The sequence below is a fragment of the Salvelinus sp. IW2-2015 genome, linkage group LG7 (genome assembly GCF_002910315.2).
Source record: "Salvelinus sp. IW2-2015 linkage group LG7, ASM291031v2, whole genome shotgun sequence".
Taxonomy (NCBI): domain Eukaryota; kingdom Metazoa; phylum Chordata; class Actinopteri; order Salmoniformes; family Salmonidae; genus Salvelinus; species Salvelinus sp. IW2-2015.
Window position 1 is genome coordinate 21,589,386 of NC_036847.1, and position 20,446 is coordinate 21,609,831.

At 41.0% G+C, this 20,446-nt stretch overlaps 2 protein-coding genes across 6 annotated transcripts in view; one reads left to right on the forward strand and one right to left on the reverse strand.

Annotated features, from left to right (window-relative positions):
- The first annotated feature begins 285 nt into the window (after positions 1–285).
- On the forward strand, positions 286–13,443 carry LOC111966590 (small integral membrane protein 29-like). 4 transcript variants are annotated; one of them, XM_023991364.2, is made up of 6 exons: positions 286–591; positions 5,472–5,568; positions 7,808–8,107; positions 8,271–8,296; positions 8,817–8,922; positions 9,646–13,443. In XM_023991364.2, exons 3-6 carry the CDS (start codon positions 8,000–8,002, stop codon positions 9,712–9,714), a joined length of 309 nt encoding a protein of 102 aa, XP_023847132.1. In that variant the 5' UTR covers positions 286–591; positions 5,472–5,568; positions 7,808–7,999; the 3' UTR covers positions 9,715–13,443. The 4 variants fall into 4 exon arrangements, with proteins under 4 accessions (XP_023847132.1, XP_023847133.1, XP_023847131.1 ...); XM_023991365.2 differs by lacking the exon at positions 5,472–5,568; XM_023991363.2 differs by lacking the exon at positions 286–591 and having other exon boundaries at positions 5,198–5,568.
- A 1,966-nt stretch (positions 13,444–15,409) lies between these two features.
- The window catches only part of LOC111966591 (high mobility group protein HMG-I/HMG-Y-like), a 13,041-nt gene continuing 8,004 nt past the window's right edge, over positions 15,410–20,446 (reverse strand). For both annotated transcript variants that reach the window (XM_023991366.2, XM_023991367.2), the window contains exons 4-5: positions 19,875–19,931; positions 15,410–15,859 (exon numbers count right to left, since the gene is read on the reverse strand). In XM_023991366.2, the coding sequence (XP_023847134.1) occupies positions 15,794–15,859; positions 19,875–19,931 (123 nt within the window). In that variant the 3' untranslated portion in view covers positions 15,410–15,793. The remainder of the gene's footprint in view (positions 15,860–19,874; positions 19,932–20,446) is intronic.

Consider the following 20,446-nt stretch of genomic DNA (forward strand, 5'->3'; position numbering starts at 1 on the left):
TACCATTAAATAAGGATATCATTATAGCCTACTGAAATTAAAGGGATCTGGCCAATTTACAAATAATGTTTTCATTATGAGTAAATAGGCTATGCATTGTAAGCATGTTATTGCCACTATTCAGAGCTATAATGTAAAGTCATATCGCACATTTTACGGAATGCACTTTTCAGTGGGGCCTAAACCCTTTTCCGTTCGCTCCACTGTGGCTGTGGGTGACTTCATTGTCTGTGCCATGGATTGCTGGAACGGAGCCAGACCAAATCACACACACGTGACCGGTCTTTCTGGGAATGTTCCTGGAAAGACGTGCGCTCGATCAACAATTAAAACTAGAGAAGGAAACATTGTAAAATTAAAAAACGAATCGCCCAGACCCCTATTGGTACAGACTGATAGAGCGTGAAATCGTGCGTTTAGACGGCAGCTCGTGGGGAACATTGTGGATTATTTGTTCATTATATTCCTGAAATGTTCTGATTATACAGCAGGCTGTATAACAAGTGCTCCAGAACAGATCTTTCCATCGTTGTGTCCGCTCAAAGCTTCAATCATGAATTTCGGAGGACATGACCTGTTTAACCAGTGCAGGTAAAATTAATGATCAGTTGTAGCAGCCAAACATATATTTTCTGTGTTATTGAATGTATGTTGCCCAAACAGGAGTAAACTGCCATGCGATTTCTATGACAGGAAATGGCTTCATGCCTCAGGAAGACGTGAGTTGAGATTCAGCATAATCTTTTGTTTGCAGCATTAACACGAATACTTTTCCAGTTCAATCCCATCACACTTTACTCAGCATATTCATTAGTCTATTCGTAAGCATGTTCTATATTGCCAATTGACGATGTAAGCTATATAGAGCCTACGTATCCAGCCCAACCGTTGCGCAAACTACACCATTTTCATGTAAAATTGTGAAACGTTGAAATAAACAGTGAAAAAGTTGTCATTTGGTTCTAGGAGTTAGAGAAGATCTTCTGAGTAGGCTATTTCAAGGGTTGAACCACAGAACAATGAGATTTAGTTAGTTATAAAAAAAATATTGGGTTGGCCCTTTGGGGTCTTCCAAGAATGCACTTAGTAGGTGAGAAATAGCACACTTTCAAATGCCGATATATAGGACTATATATATATATATATATATGTGTGTTAACCTACAAGTTTAGTCTAAGATTTGTCCAACGACCATACTATTCAATATAGTGAGTGGAATTATTAGGACACATGTAGGACGCATGTACAGTGCCTTTAGGAAGTATTCACACCCCTTTACTTTTTTCCACATTTAGTTTTTACAAAGTGGGATTCAAAATGATTTAATTGACATTTTGTCAACGATCTACACACAATACTCTAATGTCAAAGCGGATWAAAAAAAAAAAACATTTGTAAAACATTTATGAAAAATAAAACACTAATATATCTTGATTAGATAAGTATTCAACCCCCTGAGTCAATACATGTTAGAATCACCTTTGGCAGTGATTACAGCTGTGAGTCTTCTTGGGTAAGTCTCTAAGAGGAAAATTCATTGTCTTATTGGTAAACAACTCCAGTGTAGATTTGGCTTGTGTTTTAGGTTATTGTCCTGCTGAAAGGTGGATTAATCTCCCAGTGTCTGTTGGAAACCGTTTATTTTTTATCCTTAAAAACACCCCAGTCCTTAACAATTACAAGCATAGTCATAACATGATGCATCCACCACTATGTTTGATGATATGGAGAGTGGTACTCAGTAATGTGTTGTATTGGATTTGCCCCAAACATAACATTTTGTGTTTAGGACAAAACGTTAATTGCTTTGCCATATTTTTTTTGCAGTACTACATTAGTGCCTTGTTGCAAACAGGATGCATGTTTTGGAATATTTATATTCTGTACAGGCTTCCTTCTTTTCACACTGTCAATTAGGTTAGTATTGTGGAGTAACTTGAATGTTGTTGCTGCAAAAGGTGGCTCTAGAAGGTATTGACTTTTTTTTGTGTGTGGGTGGGTGGGGGGGGGTAGTAATAGTTATGCATGCTTAAGATTTCAGTTTTTTTGTCTTATTTCTTGTTTGTTTCACAAGAAAAAATATTTTGCATCTTCAAAGTGGTAGGCATGTTGTGTAAATCAAATGACAACCCCCCCCCAAAATATTCTTTAATTCCAGATTGTAAGGCAACAAAATAGGAAAAATGCCAAGGGGAGTGAATACTTTTGCAAGCCTCTGTATAAAAAAGTTAATGTAAATATTTCATTTACATAAGTATTCAGAGCTTTACTCACTACTTTGTTGAAGCACCTTTGGCAGCGATTACAGCCTTGAGTCTTATTGGGTATGATGCGACAAGCTTGGCACACCTGTATTTGGGGAGCTTCTCCTATTCTTCTCTGCAGATCCTCTCAAGCTCTGTCTGGTTGGATGGCACAGCTATTTTCAGGTCTCTCCAGAGATGTTCGATCGGGTTCAAGTCTGGGCTCTGGCTGGGCCACTCAAGGACATCCAGAGAATTGTCCRGAAGTCACTCATGCGTTGTCTTTGTTGTGTGCTTAGGGTCGTTGTCCTGTTGGAAGGTGAACCTTCGCCCCAGTCTGAGGTCCTGAGCGCTTTGGAGCACGTTTCCATCAAGGATCTCTCTGTGCTTTCCCTCGATCCTGACTAGTCTRCCAGTCCCTGCCGCTGAAAAACATCCCCACAACATGATGCTGCCACCACCATGCTTCACCGTAGGGATGGTGCCAGGTTTCCTCCAGACGTGACAAATTGGCTCTCAGCTGTATACATGCTGGTTCCTAGATGATAATTTAGCAAATCTCTCCGGGCCATGGATCGTCACAGGAGACTTCGGGCTATGGATCATCACTGGAGGTCTGGAGCGTAGAGCTGGCACAATGCGTCCTGGACAAATGACCACCTTTGCACGGCAAGTGCGGGGAGATGGCACAAGACGCACTGGGCTGTGAGGGCGCACTGGAGACACAGTGCGTAGAACCGGCGCAGGATGTACTGGACCCTGGAGGCGTACTAGAGACTAGGAGCGCTGAGCCGGCACAACCCGTCCTGGACAGATACCCACTTTAGCACGACAAGTGCGGGGAGCTAGCACAGGACGCACTGGGCTGTGAAGGTGCACTGGGGAACAAGTGGGTAGAACGGCGCAGATGTACTCGGACCCTGGAGGCGTACATGGAGACCAGGAGCGCTGAGCCGGCACAACCCGTCCTGGACAGATACCCACTTTAGCACGACAAGTGCGGGAAGCTGGCACAGAACGCACCAGGCTGTGAGGCGCACTGGAGACATGGTGCGTAGAACCGGAAAACATGGCACCTGAACGGTGACCAACTCCACACGGTGAGTACAGGGAGTTGGTTCTGGTTCCCACCTTGGCTCTGCCAACCACCCATGTGCCCCTCCATTTTTTTTTTTGAGGCTGCCTCTCGGGCTTCCGTCGTGGCCGCGAACCCCGGTGTCGTCGTTGTTGCTCCTTCGCTGCCTCCGTCTCTGCTTCCATGGAAGGCGATCCTTTCCGGCCAGGATTTCCTCCCATGTCCAGGATCCTTCCCGTCCAATATATCCACGCTGCTTGGTCCGTTGTGTGGTGGGATCTTCTGTAACGATCTTTTTGTTTGAAGGATTGGAACCATGGTGCAGTGTGGAAGGCGTTCATCATTTTATTAATATGAACCAACAACAAAACAATAAAGAGTAACAAAATGAAACGTACAGCTTTGTAGCGATAACAAGCAACAATACAAAATCAAGATCCCACAAACAACAGGTGGGAAAAGGCTGCCTAAATATGATCCCAAATCAGAGACAACGAAAAGACAGCTGCCTCTGATTGGACCATAGCAGGCCAACATAGAAATATACAAAACTAAGGTACCCACCCTAGTCACACCCTGACCTAACCAAAATAGAGAATAAAAAGGCTCTCTAAGGTCAGGGCGTGACACTTTATAAATAAATTGGATTGAATTTGATTGATGATGGATTCCAGACCATCGCTTTGCCTTAGTTGTCTTATAGTGGACATGTCTTTATGCTGCAAAGGTGCTGATCTGCAGTGTCCTCTACCATTCCCATTTTCTCTGAATCCTGCAATGTAACTTGGTCATTATCAAGGTTGTGTAGTCTTCAGCTGATTACACTTTTAGTTGTTTTTTTAAGACTGTCATTGTGGTCACTCAATTTCAGGTCTAAAATGGGGTCCTTTTATAGATCTTCGAGATGCTGAAATAACCATCTCTTGAAATTGAGCCAAAAAGCTACTTCCAAAAATCTCTCACCTCCTTATGTACAGTGTAAATGAGCCGCTTATGGTATTGCAACCATTTGGCAGAGCCATTGGGAATATTGCATTGCTCTGTTTTTCATGTGTGACAGAAGCTAAAGTAAAAACATTTTTTTAGATAAAGCCATAAGAAATGGTGATATTTTATAACTGCCATATTTTATAACTGTTTCTGTATCTGCCACTTGAGAATGATTGAGAATAGCAAAAGTGCATTTTAACCATATTTTGCTTAATTCCTTGATGTTTGCTCGAGCTTTGAGCTCACCGCTCTTCTTCTAGGAAAATAAAGACAGGGGAAATGCAGTGCTCTGTTTGAGGAAACCATAGAAACGGAGAGAGAGCGTGTGTTGCAGGGATGGGGGGATGTTTTTTTTTTTACCTTTCCCAGAATGATTAAGCCTGTTTCTGTTGACTCCAATTCAACCACAGACTCTTTGAGAAGGGTCTCAGATTTTCCTTTAATTCAAGGTGGACATTCTATTAAAATATTGTACAAAAACGAATCACCCTCGTAGCTTACACTGGCTGCAAGGATGAGCTGGAACGAACTGCAAACAATCTCTAAGCGGGGAAGCATCATATCTCCCTCCTAGTTTAAGCACCAGCTGTCAGAGAGCTCACAGATCACTGCACCTGTAGCATAGGCCCATGCTCTATCTACTACCTCATCCCATCTGTATTTCATTATATTTATCTTGCTCCTTTGCACCCCAGTTATCTCTACTTTGCCACCTTAATCTTCTGCACATTGTACCATTTCCAGTGTGTAATCTGCTATAATTCTAATTACTTCGCACTCATGGCCTTATTATTGCTTAACTTCCTAGCTTAACTCCCTTACCTCAATTGCACTCACTGATATATAGGGACATTTTTTGTTTTCTTTTGTTCTACTCTATTAGTTAACTGTATGTTTTGTTTATTCCATGTGTAACTCTGTGTTGTTGTATGTGTCGAATTGCTATGCTTTATCTTGGCCAGGTCGCAGTTGCAAATGAGAACTTGTTCTCAACCAGCCTACCTGGTTAAATAAAGGTGAAATAAAAAAACACCATTGCAGAAAGATGCTGTGAGTGTGCACAGAGAAGGTTGGGGCTTATGCTGTAGTAATATGGCATTTCACTAATGCAGAGGTGTGTATGTGTCTGTGTGTGTATTTGTTGAGCCGATTGAATGACTCAGTTCCTGGAATGAGGATTCCTGGAGGCTGCTGCACAACTCACCCACACCGGATTCCCACTCAAAGACCCAACTACAGAAAGAGAGAGAAAGAGATGTGGTGGGTTAAGATAATTTTGAACAATGACTTTTCATGCCTTTTTTCACAATAATTTGCCATATTCATTCTTGTCTCATCAAACATCTTTATTACAGTTCTTTATAGCTTTACTACACATTCTTATCTACTGCTTACTTACCAGTAAGTGACTTAGAGGACCCTGTCCTTAAACAAAACACTGTAAATTATTGAAATAGCAGGTATGATTAATGTAAACACATTTCTTATTTTTTWAATTATAGATTGAATAAACACATCTCTTTTTTTCAGAGTTCATGCTCTTACTCCGCTGTAGATAGGCTCTTTATAACTGCCCAAATAATCAAAATGTTCTAGGTTCAAATCACGCATAAACAGCAGAGCAACCAGTCGATGTACAGTAAATGCCCATGCCTTAATGTAGGTTTACATAGACCCACAAGTACAAAGATGATTTCATCTCCCAAGCACCAACATGAGTAGAGGTCTCCCACCAGTACAAACTTTCTCAGTGCCAAATATGATTGCTCTTTACTTTGTCCATCCTCTCCATACCTGAGCAAGGACTCATCTTTTTTTAACGTTTACCATAAGTCACCATGGTCTACTTAGTCTATGGTTCACACTGTACATGTTTGTTTCCCCCCCAATTTGACCAAGCGTGGTCCATTATCCGCCCTGGGCCTTCTCTCATTGTGTCTGCCTGCAGTTCTTGGTATTGAACTTCGTATTGAACTGGCTGCCTATGTGCCAGACATAGAGTCATCTGTTTACATGAGCTATGTTTTCGAGGGCCTAGTGAGGGGAAGGGATTTGTGGTGCAGATGTAACGGATGTGAAATGGCTAGCTAGTTAGCGGGTACGCGCTACTAGCGTTTCAATCAGTTACGTCACTTGCTCTGAAACCTAGAAGTAGTGTTGCACCTTGCTCTGCAAGGGCCGTGGCCTTTGTGGAGCGATGGGTAACGATGCTTCGTGGGCGACCGTTGTTGATGTGTGCAGAGGGTCCCTGGTTCGTTATACTGTTACACAGAGCCCAATGGAGAGGGAGGGAGAGGAAGCGGAAAATAGTTGCTCTGAGAAAAAATGTAATTGCAATTCCATCTGTCTATATTCATGGAAGGAGGGAAATGCTGTAAGTCAACCCTCTCACTGCACGGACTACCTCTTCCTCCATACAATAGGCCTACTAAAATACCAAAGAGTATTTGGTAAATTGATATGACAGTCCTTAATAAATGGTGTACAGTATGAGTTTGGCGACACGTACCGACGCATCAGGTGCATAGCACTCAGCTTCTGTCTGTTCCAGAGACGCTTCATTGGCTGCATTTCTCCGTCTCCCATCCCCTGCTTTCGTGAATTGGTTTGTCAATCAAAGGGCTATTATGTTTTCTTCCTGGTTAGCTGCAAAGTGAAAGAGGAGTAACGTTCGGTGAGTGTTCATTACAACCACTTTCCTGATTTAAGGTAAATWGGACAAATAATTTAGAGCTAGCAATATGGTTATCCGCAGTGGTACTCTTCTAAGACACTTGCAATACGCCAAAGTGAAAAATAAATTGAGCTGCGTAATCCAAAAGCTGTGCTACCAGGTTGGTCTGTGACAACGTTAACTGGAGCTGTTCAATTCAGCAAGCTAAACACACGATGCATGACATTGCTTGCGTAGCAACTTTAACGAACCAAGTAATACAGCTAGTTAACTTACTAGGTTACCAAAAGCCCGTTTTGGCCACCCAAGGCCATCATACAACCAAGTGTAGTGGTGACCAGCATATTTGATGTATGCTATTCACGTGCGTCGGCCTGGGTGCTGCGCACATTCGCTAAATCTGAATCTTTTAAAATTATTTGTAATAATTTAGCTAGAAATTTGAATATTAGTTTGCTAAAGCTATATCAGATAATCCAACCTGAGCAGAATTTTACCCGAGCTCACACATGTGAATAATATGGGCATTGTTGTGTGGACCACATGACTACTAGGTATAAATGTAGGACATATCCAAAAATGTGACTTCTATTATGGGTCATGCTCTCTACTATTACCGTTTCATGTGGAAACGGTGGCTAGAAAGCAGATTAGAGGCCTCCGTAAAAAAGCTTGCCATCATAGCTAGCTGTTAGTGAAACTATTTACTCTGTGCACTTTGATCTATCTGTATCAAATTTGGGTGAAGATTTCTCTGCCATTTTTTTCCTCTTTCTCGTATGCCTAACCATGTGATTTCTACTTGTTTTGTCTTTTGGCCCTCAGGCATATTTCACACTGATTAGTGAAAGGGGAGAGACCATGTGGAAGTCACATGAGCGACAAGGATGAGGAAAAAACAACTGGGAGAGGACTGCTACCGCCTAACTTCTCAATCCGACTGGGGATTTGCTGCTTCCGAAGCTTGGCTGGGACAGCCTAGCAGCCCCTGACTCAACCTCTACCCACACATATGCAATGAACAGCACTACTCAGCCCCCTGCCCCCATAGACAGGGATGTGGCAGTCAGCTCTGTGTTGGTACCATTCTTCCTGATCACCTTCATCGGGATAGCTGCAGCTGTGGTGAGTGGCTAACAGGAACATCACATGTTGGCCTACAGTGATACAGTTAAGAAGTACTACTTTGATGAGCTAAAGCTTTTGATTTAATAACCTTTAAAATGACCACATAACAACTACTGCATTTTATTTGAACCAGCTAAACTAGTCATCTTTTTTATTGCAGGTGCTGTATGTGCGCAAGAAGAGAAGGTAACTTCCTTTTATTCTCTTCCTTATTGCTCTCAGCAGGTGTATGGTTACTTATTAAAGCTACATTATGTAACTTTTTGGGTGACCTGGCCAAATTCACATAAAAATGATTGTTATAGATCTTTCATTCTCATTGAAAGCCAGTCTGAGGTAGATCTGTTCTCGGGGCGCTATTTCTATGCTTCCCTTAAGTTTAGTTTTTGTGTCTTTTGCTTTTGATACTGTACACCAGCGTTAAACAGCTGAAAATAAAATATTTTTGCTTATGGAAAATATATTTCAGAGCGGTTTAGATGGTACAAGGATTCTCTACACAATGTCTGCTTGTTTTTTCACATAAACTGAAATTAGGCAAACTATTATAATTTTAGCAACCAGAAAATGGTGGAGTGATAGTGCACCTTTAAATTGGCCAACTCCTTTTGAACAATACACAGAAATCTTACAATAATGTCAAAAAATTGTCTTCTTTCATTGGTCACCATGTCACGGTATACTCCTTTCCTATTGTGTGTTTCAGAATTGACAGGCTCCGGCACCAGTTGCTTCCAGTCTATACTTACGACCCCTCTGAAGAATTACATGAAGTTGAACAGGAAATGCTGTGGAAAGAGGAAGATACTAAGGTATGATTTCACCCTTGTCTTTGTCTATGAATCAATTGATAGGCTACAGTAACATCTGAGATCCTTTCCTATGTGGCACTTTTACAAACACTAGATGGCAACTTTGGCCACGTATAAATAAAGGCCTTTTTATGTAATGTAGTAATATCAAATGGAGCTGCTTTGTGCTTCATCTTTGTAAAAAAATAAAAGATCAGTTCTGAAAGTGGAGCTGTAGGATAATCAGTGCTGCCTTTTAAAAATATTTTTGAATGACGATATCAACGAATGTAGACATTTGAGAACTTGGTCAACCTGATAAGTGTGTCTGCTAATGACTAAAATGTAAAGGTAGGTTTATTTTGCAGAGATGCGGTACGACTATGTACCCTCGCTTATATGTGAATAATAGTTCGGAGCATCCTGACCGCTCGTCGGATGCCTTTCTATCTAACTCTCCCAGAGAGTCTTGTCACCCGACTTGATATCACTTTACGTTTCTGCTCGGTATAAATTGCGTGTCGGCCGCGTGGGGAAAACTCCCCTAGCTGGATCTGTTGGAGCTTGAGCTGTCGTTTCCAACTCTGGTGTAAGTCAATTCAGCTTTAGGCACACCTTGTGGGTCACTTAAGATATTTGCACACAGTGTTTATTTCAAATGCATGCCATATACAACAGTAATGAAGAAAAACTCAGGRGACAGTCAGATTATCTGAAATCTAGTATGTGACTTTGTGTCTGCAGGTGGTGAAGGGTTGGGCACGATCATACCAGCAGCAACGTCCCCTGTTGATGAAAGATACCCATGCATGAGTGTGTTGGTGCAGGACATAGATCTGTGACATCAAACAGATCAGTGGAGTTAACCCTTGAGATGCCAGATTTGTCAGTCATTCAACATAAAGGGGTTTTAGGAAAAGCATGGAGAACAGCCTGTCATGCATTCCGCATCACGCTCCTCCTCAGTCATCATCATCTCTGTTGGAGCATTTACTTTGTACAGCGTCAGCCTCTAAGCTAAGAGGAGGTTGGTTATTATGTGATTGTGAACCTCTGATGCCATGCCCCTGTGCCCGAAAGCTGCGGCATACCCTAAACCACAACATGTTGGCTAACTACTAGTGGACATTTATTTATTTTAGATTATTTATAAAAGTTTTTTTTTAAAGTTTTTTTACTGTTTGTCATAATGTGGGCGTTACTGAAACTAAGATGGTGCCATCCATCCAAACTAGACACTGGTGTTACATTTGCCTTAAATGTCTATTGTTTTAAGTAGTAATATACCAGTGAGATTAGCAAAGCCTTGACCTTGGGTGGGATGCTTACTGTTGTACTACTAGTTTAGTGGTGTAAAATTAGGTTACTATGTCCCTCACTATTCAATGTAATAGAAGTTACACAGAAAGTATGCAATCAATCAATTTGAGTTCTTAAGTTGCTGTTTTGTTTCCCTGTTTGTGGCACTTTGCATGCCATTATGAAAGCAACCAAAAGAATACCTCCTCCTCGTCATCATACAGATACTGTATGTTATGATGAAAAGGTGGTGAAATCAGAAGGAGGATGTATAGAGAGAGAAGAGATGGCAAATTAATCTAACTAGTCAACCAACCTCCCCCTACCCCACCCACTCCTCCACTATTTAGCTGTGACTACTGCCCTAAAAATGTCCTGTTGGGAAGACAGGGCACCAGGAGGATTGTTCTTCTAGCAGAATAATCTATTTCGAAGAATGCCATAGGCCTGACTATACAGTACTCAGGAAACCTCAGCCACCCATATCTTTAAAGAAATAAGTGACCAGTGATTCATCCTTGAATTATATGTGCTCTAAGTTACCCTCTTTTCCTCCTTGCATTTGTGAATGTCATGTATTCAGGATGAGAAGGATGAAGGTTTCAATGGAAACCAATCATCTTATCAGCACATGTATATGTACAGTATGTTGGAATCCACTTGATAATAATTTAAACATGGCTATATACACTGTGTACAAAGCATTAACAACACCTTCCTAATATTGAGTTGCACCTTCTCAGAACAGCCTCAATTCGCCGGGGCATGGACTCTGCAATGTGTCGCAAGCGTTTCACCGGGATGCTGGCCCATGTTGACTCAAATGCTTCCCACAGTTGTGTCAAGTTGGCTGGATGTCTTTTGGGTGGTAGACCATTCTTGATACATGTGGGAAACTGTTGAGTGTGAAGAACTCAGCAGCGCTGCAGTTCTTGACACACTGGTGCGCCTGGCACCTACTACCATACCCCATTCAAAGGCACTTAAATCTTTTGTCTTGTCCATTCACCCTATGAATGGCACACATCCACAATCCATGTCTCAAGGCTTAAAAATCCTTCTTTAACCTGTCTCCTTCCCCTCATCTACACGAAGTGTATTTAACAAGTGACATCAATAAGGGATCGTAGCATTCACCTAGTCAGTCGATGTCATGGAAAGAGCAGGTGTTCATAATGTTTTGTACACGCATTGTAGATCAGGTATTTCCATTTATTTTAATGTGGAATTGAAACTTGACATGATTAGTTGACTTTCTCCTGAATGCGAACTGCTACATATTACTCTCCACTATTTATAAAGTCTATGACTTAATTCCCATGCACATTAAACATATACAGTTGAAGTCGGAAGTTTACATACACCTCAGCCAAATGCATTTAAATTCAATTTTTCACAATTCCTGACATTTAATCCTAGTAAAAATTTCCTGTTTTAGGTCCGRTAGGATCACCACTTTATTTTAAGAATGTGAAATGTCAGAATAATAGTAGAATGATTTATTTCAGCTTTTATTCCTTTCATCACATTCCCAGTGGGTCAGAAGTTTACATACACTCAATTAGTATTTGGTAGCATTGCCTTTAAATTGTTTAACTTGGGTCAAACGTTTCAGGTAGCCTTCCACAAGCTTCCCACAATAAGTTGGGTGAATTTTGGCCCATTCTTCCTGACAGAGCTGGTATAACCGAGTCGGGTTTGTAGGCCTCCTTGCTCACACACGCTTCTTCAGTTCTGCCCACAAATTTTCTATAGGATTGAGGGCAGGGCTTTGTGATGGCCACTCCATCTTTGTTGTCCTTAAGCCATTTTGCCACAACTGTGGAAATATGCTTGGAGTCATTGTCAATTTGGAAGACCCATTTGCGACCAAGCTTTAACTTCCTGACTGTTTTGAGATGCTTCAATATATCCACATAATTTTCCGTCCTCATGATTACATCTATTTTGTGAAGTGCACCAGTCCCTCCTGCAGCAAAGCACCCACACAACATGATGCTGCCACCCCTGTGCTTCACGGTTGGGATGGTGTTCTTCAGCTTGCAAGCCCCCCCTTTTTCTTCCAAACATAACGATGGTCATTATGGCCAAACAGTTCTGTTTTTGTTTCATCAGACCAGAGGACATTTCTCCAAGAAGTAAGATCTTTGTCCCCATGTGCGGTTGCAAACCGTAGTCTGGCTTTTTTATGGCGGTTTTGGAGCAGTGGCTTCTTCCTTGCTGATTGGCCTTTCAGGTTTTGTCACTATAGGACTCGTTTTACTGTGGATATAGATACTTTTGTACCTGTTTCCTCCAGCATCTTCACAAGGTCCTTTGCTGTGGTTCTGGGATTGATTTGCACTTTTCGCACCACAGTACGTTCATCTCTAGGAGACAGCGTCTCCTTCCTGGGCGGTATGACGGCTGCGTGGTCCCATGGTGTTTATACTTGCGTACTATTGTTTGTACAGATGAATGTGGTATCCTCAGGCGTCTGGAAATTGCTCCCAAGGATGAACCAGACTTGTGGAGGTCTACAATTTTTTTTCTAGGGTCTTGGCTGATTTCTTTTGATTTTSCCATGATGTCAAGCGAAGAGGCACTGAGTTTGAAGGTAGTCTTTGAAATACATCCACAGGTACACCTCCAATTGACTCATGATGTCAAGTAGCCTATCAGAAACTTCTAAAGCCATTACATAATTTTCTGGAATTTTCCAAGCTTTTTAAAGGCACAGTCAACTTAGTGTATGTAAACTTCTCACCCACTGGAATTGTGATACAGTGAAATAATCTGTAAACAATTGTTGGAAAAATTTATTGTCATGCACAAAGTAGATGTCCTAACCGACTTGCCAAAACTATAGTTTGTTAACAAGAAATTTGTGGAGTGGTTGAAAAGTGAGTTTTATGACTCCAACCTATGTGTATGTAAACTTCTGACTTCAACTGTAATAATGTATTTGATTAAAAAGCATTGCACTGTTCCAAACATGGCAACCCTGCTTACTATAAACTGTTTCTTTGGGGAATTGCAGTGGTGAATTCTGAAGAAATCCAGGATATAAACTACTGATGAAAATACATTTTTATGTAATTTTGACTTATCAAGGTTTCACACACTTGTTAAAAGACTAAATATTTCTGTTGCTTGATTGTACTGTCCATGAAGTAAACTTGAATATATCTTAGAGTGAAATTATGGACTTTTTATGGATGGTCTGGATGTAAAGGAAAAATAAAATGGAAAGAGGAGTACATATCCAGGCTTTGTAATAATTTGATAACTTCAGTGACAATCGGGAGAAACTGGGAAAGAGCTGCAATAAGCCAAGGATAAACTGTGTAATAGATCTATACATTAGTCTAGAGTTTGTTAGTCTCACAACGTAGGCCTATATATTTTAAGTGAAGAGGATACAGGACAAGACAACRGAACAAATGATACATTCTTGTATTTATTGACCATTTCTGGATACAAATTGTCATAGGGCACAATAGAAATATAGACAGTGTACATTTAAAAGAATGATCCCATCTCAACTTTGCATGAATTAATGTACATGGATGATGTTGGTACATAAGGACATTGTCAAAATAGTTGCAGCTGTGATTGGATATATTTCATTACCGGAGTTCCACATGAACATGATACCCCTCAAATGGCACCCTATTCTTTATATAGTGCACTACTTTTGAACAGGGCTCTGGTCTAAAGTAGTGCACTAAAGGGAATAGGGTGCCATTAGGGACTTTTACATGGAAAAGAGTACGGTGCCAAAGCCGTACGAGGCCTACAACGGAATTACAAGCTGGAGAGAACACCCAGTTTTTGTCACTAAACACACACATGACAATCTGAACAACCTGAACCAAGCTAACATTTCAGTGCACCAGAAGTAAGATGTATTAAAAAGATAGAACACGCTGGCTAATCGACTACAGTCAGCGAACACAGTTTGCAAAACTGCCAGATCTCCCTGACTTTACACATTGGCTTAGTGACCTTTCTAAGCTAGGTTATAAAAAGGCGGGGGGGGGGGTGAGCACACTTTCACTAGTAGCTAGGCAGTTGTCTTTAAAATACCAAACTAGTTAGATTAAAAAAGACAGAAAATACACAGACTATGTAATACAAACATTTCTCAAACACTTGCCAGAGGTTACATTGTACATTTGAAACCAGTTGAAGAATGCAATATGGGAAAGTTAAGTGAGTATGAGATTCTGGGCCTTGTCAGGCACAATGCAGTTTTACGGGTTTTTATAACTGAGTTTGTAGCAGCTTGTAGGTTTGAGGAGAGACCCAGTAACTGGACTGTGATCTAGAGATCCCTGACACTGAGAAACACTGAGAAACAACAACAAAAAACAGTTTTTCTAGAGTAGACAGCAGACACTGACTGTATCCTCACAGACAGAGAAGAGTATTTCAACATCCTGTACAAAGTGATGACACAGAACGGGCCTTGGGCATGTAAAGAGGTGAAATGGAATGATCAGCTATTATACAGACCTATTGGATAAAACAGTGCCACAACAGTAACAATCCAGCTCCTAGTTTGGGCAACCACAGTTTGTTTCACCTAGAACTGACCAAGTGGCGATGGGTTGCAACAAGTACTGTAGACTGGAGGACCACATTAAGAGGAACAGCAGATGCCAGAGTTCAATAAAAGCTCCCTGGAGTGATGAGAGAATGTAGCTCCCCGCTCAATGAATGCCTACACATCCTTAAGCCATTATGACATTATTATGTTGAGTTTTCGTAGACGTCAAAGCAGCACAATTCCTCAGGTATCTGAGGGCATGTAGTGACCCGGAGGAACACGATAAAAAACAATCAGTCTGATCAGATCTTTGATTAATAACAGTACACTTTAGTTTACACAAGCCTTTTCCAGTGGCGCCCCAAAGAGGCTATAGGGAGACAAGCACAAGTCACACCAGAGAGACTAGTAAGGGACAGCTTATTTTGGGTGGGAGGGAGGAACAATTCTGCACAATCAGGAGTAACAGGGAGATGTCTACTACAGAGATTATACATGAATAACATTGCTATAACCGTATATTTAATGATCATACTGTATATCCTAGAGATCACTGGTAAGTAGGTGTAATGGATAGATTAACCACTTCACACTTAAAAAGCAAGTATAGGCAAAACTCACCTTTTGTCCAATAGAAAACCTGGAAATAAGTGTATATGCCATACCAGCTCAAGATACCGGTGTTAGGGAAAAAGTTGTACCGCTAAGCCGAGAGAATGTCCTATACACTACAGTCTTTTGAAAGATGCGTGTCCAAAAACTCATCATCAGAGCATACTTTAGTCCAATATAAAAGACTTGCAATACCATGACATACCCACAGAGAAAGTGTTGTCTGTCACCTGTCCTGTGATTCTTTGATAGATATATGCTTGTTGAGAAACATCCATTGGTTTTCCAGTGCATTTGCAGATAGAGGTTGGATGAACTGTGTTGTTGACCCTCCTTTGGCTAGAAGGCAAGAAAGTGAACAGTAGAACAGGGGTTGGGGTGGCACCAGTATTGGAGATTCAGTCCAGCTCTGGTTGACAGGAAGTCAGTATGTTGAGTGAGGTAGCAAGTTTACTGGTCTTCCTCCTCCTCACCTTCTTCAGATGATGATTCCTTGGCTGTCTGTTCCTCCTTTTCCTGAAAAGACACCAAACACAGACCGGTCAACCCATGTTTCTCGTGGTTCACACCAACAACAAAACGGAATTGGATTAAATATACTCTAAGTCACCAGTAGACAGTGCATCAATCTTTCAACTACAATAACAACAACAGTATCTATTAGGAGTGAACTATACCTAATCGGGTCAAAGACTCACTCAAGACAAACATTTTCAGTGCATGTTTTATTCTGAATTAACTTAACATACAATTGTGCAAAAAAAATTGTAACAACAACAAAAAGATTGGATGTGTAAATATGTAGAAAATAGTATGTACATAATACGAAGCAGATACAATATGAATGAAGTAAAATGAAAGACCAACTGATCTATGTTTCAGACAAGTAACAGTGGTTCACTCTAGTGTACTATCGACTCAATAAAACATGTCTGGAAGGCAAAGACACATTTTCTTTCTTTGTAAATAAAATGGCTGATAAAGGTTTAAACTTGACAGTTCCTCAATAGCTCTATAACAGAACATACAGTTCAAGTCAAAAGTTTACATACACCTTAACCAAAAACATTTAAACTCAGTTTTCATCATTCCTGACATTTAATCCTAGTAAAAATTCCCTGTCTTAGGTCAGTGAGGATCACCACTTTATTTTAAGAATGTGAAATGTTATAGAATAATAGTAGAGAGAATTATTTATTTCAGCTTTAATTTATTTCATCACATTCCCAGTGGGTCAGAAGTTTACATACACTCAATTAGTATTTGGTAGCATTGCCTTTAAATTGTTTACCTTGGGTCAAATGTTTCGGGTAGCCTTCCAAAAGCTTCCTACAGTAAGTTGGGTGAATTTTGGCCCGTTCCTCCTGACAGAGCTGGTGTAACTGAGTCAGGTTTGTAGGCCTCCTTGCTCGCACACGCCTTTTCAGTTCTGGCCACAAATTTTCTATAGGATTGAGGGCAGAGCTTTGTGATGGTCACTCCAATACCTTGACTTTGTTGTCCTTAAGCCATTTTGCCACAACTTTGGAAGTGTGCTTGGGGTCATTGTCCATTTGGAAGACCCATTTGCGACCAAGCTTTAACTTCCTGACTGATGTCTTGAGATGTTGCTTCAATATATCCACATAATTTTCCATCCTCATGGTGACATCTATTTTGCGAAGTGCACCAGTCCCTCCTGCAGCAAACATGATGCTGCCACCCCCGTGCTTCGCGGTTGGGATGGTGTTCTTCGGCTTGCAAGCCTCCTCCTTTTTCCTCCAAACATAACGATGGTCATTATGGCCAAACAGTTCTGTTTTTGTTTCATCAGACCAGAGGACATTTCTCCAAAAAGTACGATCTTTGTCCCCATGTGCAGTTGCAAACTGTAGTCTGGCTTTTTTATAGCGGTTTTGGAGCAGTGGCTTCTTCCTTGCTGATTGGCCTTTCAGGTTATGTAAATATAGGACTTAACTGTGGATACTATAGATACTTTTGTACCCGTTTCCTCCAGCATCTTCACACGGTCCTTTGCTGGGATTGATTTGCACTTTTCGCACCAAAGTACATTCCTCTCTAGGAGACAGAATGCATCTTCTTTCTGAGCGGTATGATGGCTGCGTGGTCCCATGGTGTTTATACTTGCGTACTACTGTTTGTACAGATGAACGTGGTACCTTCAGGCATTTGGAAATTGCTCCCAAGGATGAACCAGACTTGTGGAGGTCTACAAATTATTTTCTGAGGTCTTGGCTGATTTCTTTTGATGTTCCCATGATGTCAAGCAAAGAGGCACTGAGTTTGAAGGTAGGCCTTGAAATACATCCATAGGTACACCTCCAATTGACTCAAATTATGTCAATTATCCTATCAGAAGCTTCTAAAGCCATGACACCATTTTCTGGAATTTTCCAAGCTGTGTATAGGCAGTGTATGTACACTTCTGACCCGCTGATACAGTGAATTATAAGTGAAATAATCTGTCTGTAAGCATTTGTTGGAACAATTACTTGTGTCATGCGCAAGGTAGATGTCCTGACTGACTTGCCAAAACTATAGTTTGTTAACAAGAAATTTGTGGAGTGGTTGAAAAACAAGTTTTAATGACTCCAACCTAAGTGTATGTAAACTTCCGACTTCAACTGTACATAGTGATGCATAGCACGCCTTAATAAGTCTCTCAGACTCCTTAATAAGTCTCTCAGTCCAGTACAGGCTTGCCAAGAGTTCCTTGAGCTCTTTCCGCTGGCGCTCAATCAAGCTCGGGAGATATACAGACTTAAAACATTCTCACATCTCTGGCGTACAACTGGCCACTAGTTGCATCATAGCTTCCAACATATCCCTTGCATAAGAACTATTTCCTAGCCTCCATCCCTCCTGCTCCAGCTCTTTGTCCTGACATAAATACAGAGCAAGCATTTTGGCGCTGGCAAGACGACGCTCATATTTCTCCCCAGAGCCCCAGGTCTCCCCCAGTGTTTGTTCCCCCTTAAAGATAAATAAAGAAGTTATGACATGAGTTATCATGAAAGGATAATTTTCTACAGTTAGGTACAGCTAAAGGTTTAGGTTTAATCAACAACAAATTCAATACCACAAAACATCTAGTGAACACATTCCCCTTAATGCAAAACACAACTACTTCAAAACAACCAAAACTATATTGTCATATATGTAAGTCTTAAATAGTTTTATTTTACATAGAGTGRTGTGTTTAGAGAATTCAACAATCATTGCTTACCTCGTCCTTACCTGTCTTCAGAATCGCATGAAGACGAGTCCCACAGGTCAGCTTTAGGTCAAAATGTGCCAATTCCTCATCAGAACTAAACAATTCCTCATCAGAACTATCAGTGTTTGTTGCAAGAAAGTCATCCTGAATGTTTCTTCAATGCAAGTTGTCTGGAATATTTATTGTTTCAAATTAAGCAATATACTCCAGGTATAGTTGACTTCACATCTGGTAGCTGGTTGTTGCAAACAGAAAAGGTTAAGTTGGATGTTTTAATTTGCACACAATAGCTGCCGTGTTTTTTTGTTGATGGCTGAATAGCAGTGGAATATAAGCAGCAGCCACTGAAAACCCTACCTCAACTTAATTCAACCAATCACAGGGGTGGTGGGTTTGGAGTTCACCTGGAATGAGTTTGCTAGGTTACAAAATTGTGTCTGTTTAGGATTGTTCGAGTTTGATTGTTCATTGTACATAATTTTGTTTGTATGAACTAGCCATAAGCATTCTAACCTTTGGGATTTCTGGCAGCGGTGAGCATGTGGAGGGGTACCAAACAGTGGCGACTTAAAGGAAAAATCCATTCAAAAACTATTAGTCCACTGTTGATACTGTCCCAAAATGTTTTGCATGTCAGCAGATTTAAAGATTTTGAAGAAGCAAAGTGTCACTTGTCACATTATCATGACTATGTGTTTTACAGCACCATGGTGATGTGTTTTGCAGCATCATAATGGTGTGTTTTGCAGCATCGTGATAATGCGTTTTGCAGCATCATAATGATTTGTTTTGGAGCACCATGATGATGTTTTTTGCAGCACCATGATGATGTGTTTTGCAGCATCATAATAATGTGTTTTGCAGCATCATAATAGTGTGTTTTGCAGCATCGCGATAATGCGTTTTGCAGCATCATAATGATTTGTTTTGCAGCATCATAATAATGCGTTTTGCAGCATCATAATGATTTGTTTTGCAGCATCATAATGATTTGTTTTGCAGCATCATAATGATGTGTTTTGCAGCATCATAATGATTTGGTTTTGGCAGCATCATAATGATTGTTTTGCAAGCACCCTAATGATGTGTTTTGCAGCATCATGATGTGGCACGTGAAATTTTGCTTCTTGAAAGTCCAATATCTTGAAAACGTAGCTACTAACATGCAAAACATTATGGAACTGTAATAACAGTGGACGGATGGAGGGAAAAAAAGTTTTTTCATTTAGGAGTGTGTCAGAGTCAAGGGACATTACTGAGGGAGGCATAGTTAACCATAATATTAAGACCTATGATAATAAGAATTACTCTTACCTCCTTCTTAGGTCTTCCCCTGCGTTTCATCCCTGCAGTTGAGGCTGCTGGTGTCTTCTGTAGAAACCGAGGGAAGAAAAACAAACAATTAATCTAACTGCACAGAAAACTGCTAATCTACTGTCACTAGAGGGCACTAATACTCCTATAAGAAAGCAGATGGCTTGAGGGCATCAGGTTCATTGGCTATTATCTTGGAAGCTGACAGGAACTGCACACAGGGCACTCCAGTTCGCTGGCCACCTGGTCTGGGGCTCAGAGACAGCTGGTGAAACTGGGCAAGAAGAAACGAGCCCACTTCAGATCTATCCTTGAACCTAAACACACATGCATATATACACATATATCCCTTCCCTGAGCCCACTTCAGATCTATCCTTGAACCTAAACACACATACACATATATCCCTTCCCCGCACATACACACACCAACACACAGTGCTTAGAGGAGTGTGGGGGTTGGGGCGAGGAATAGAACTCGCCTGTTGCTATGGTGAGACAACGGGGAGAAAGAACTAGGGATGTGTGTTGGGGGGGGGGGGGTGTATGTCAGCTTGGAAACAGTCTTGCAGC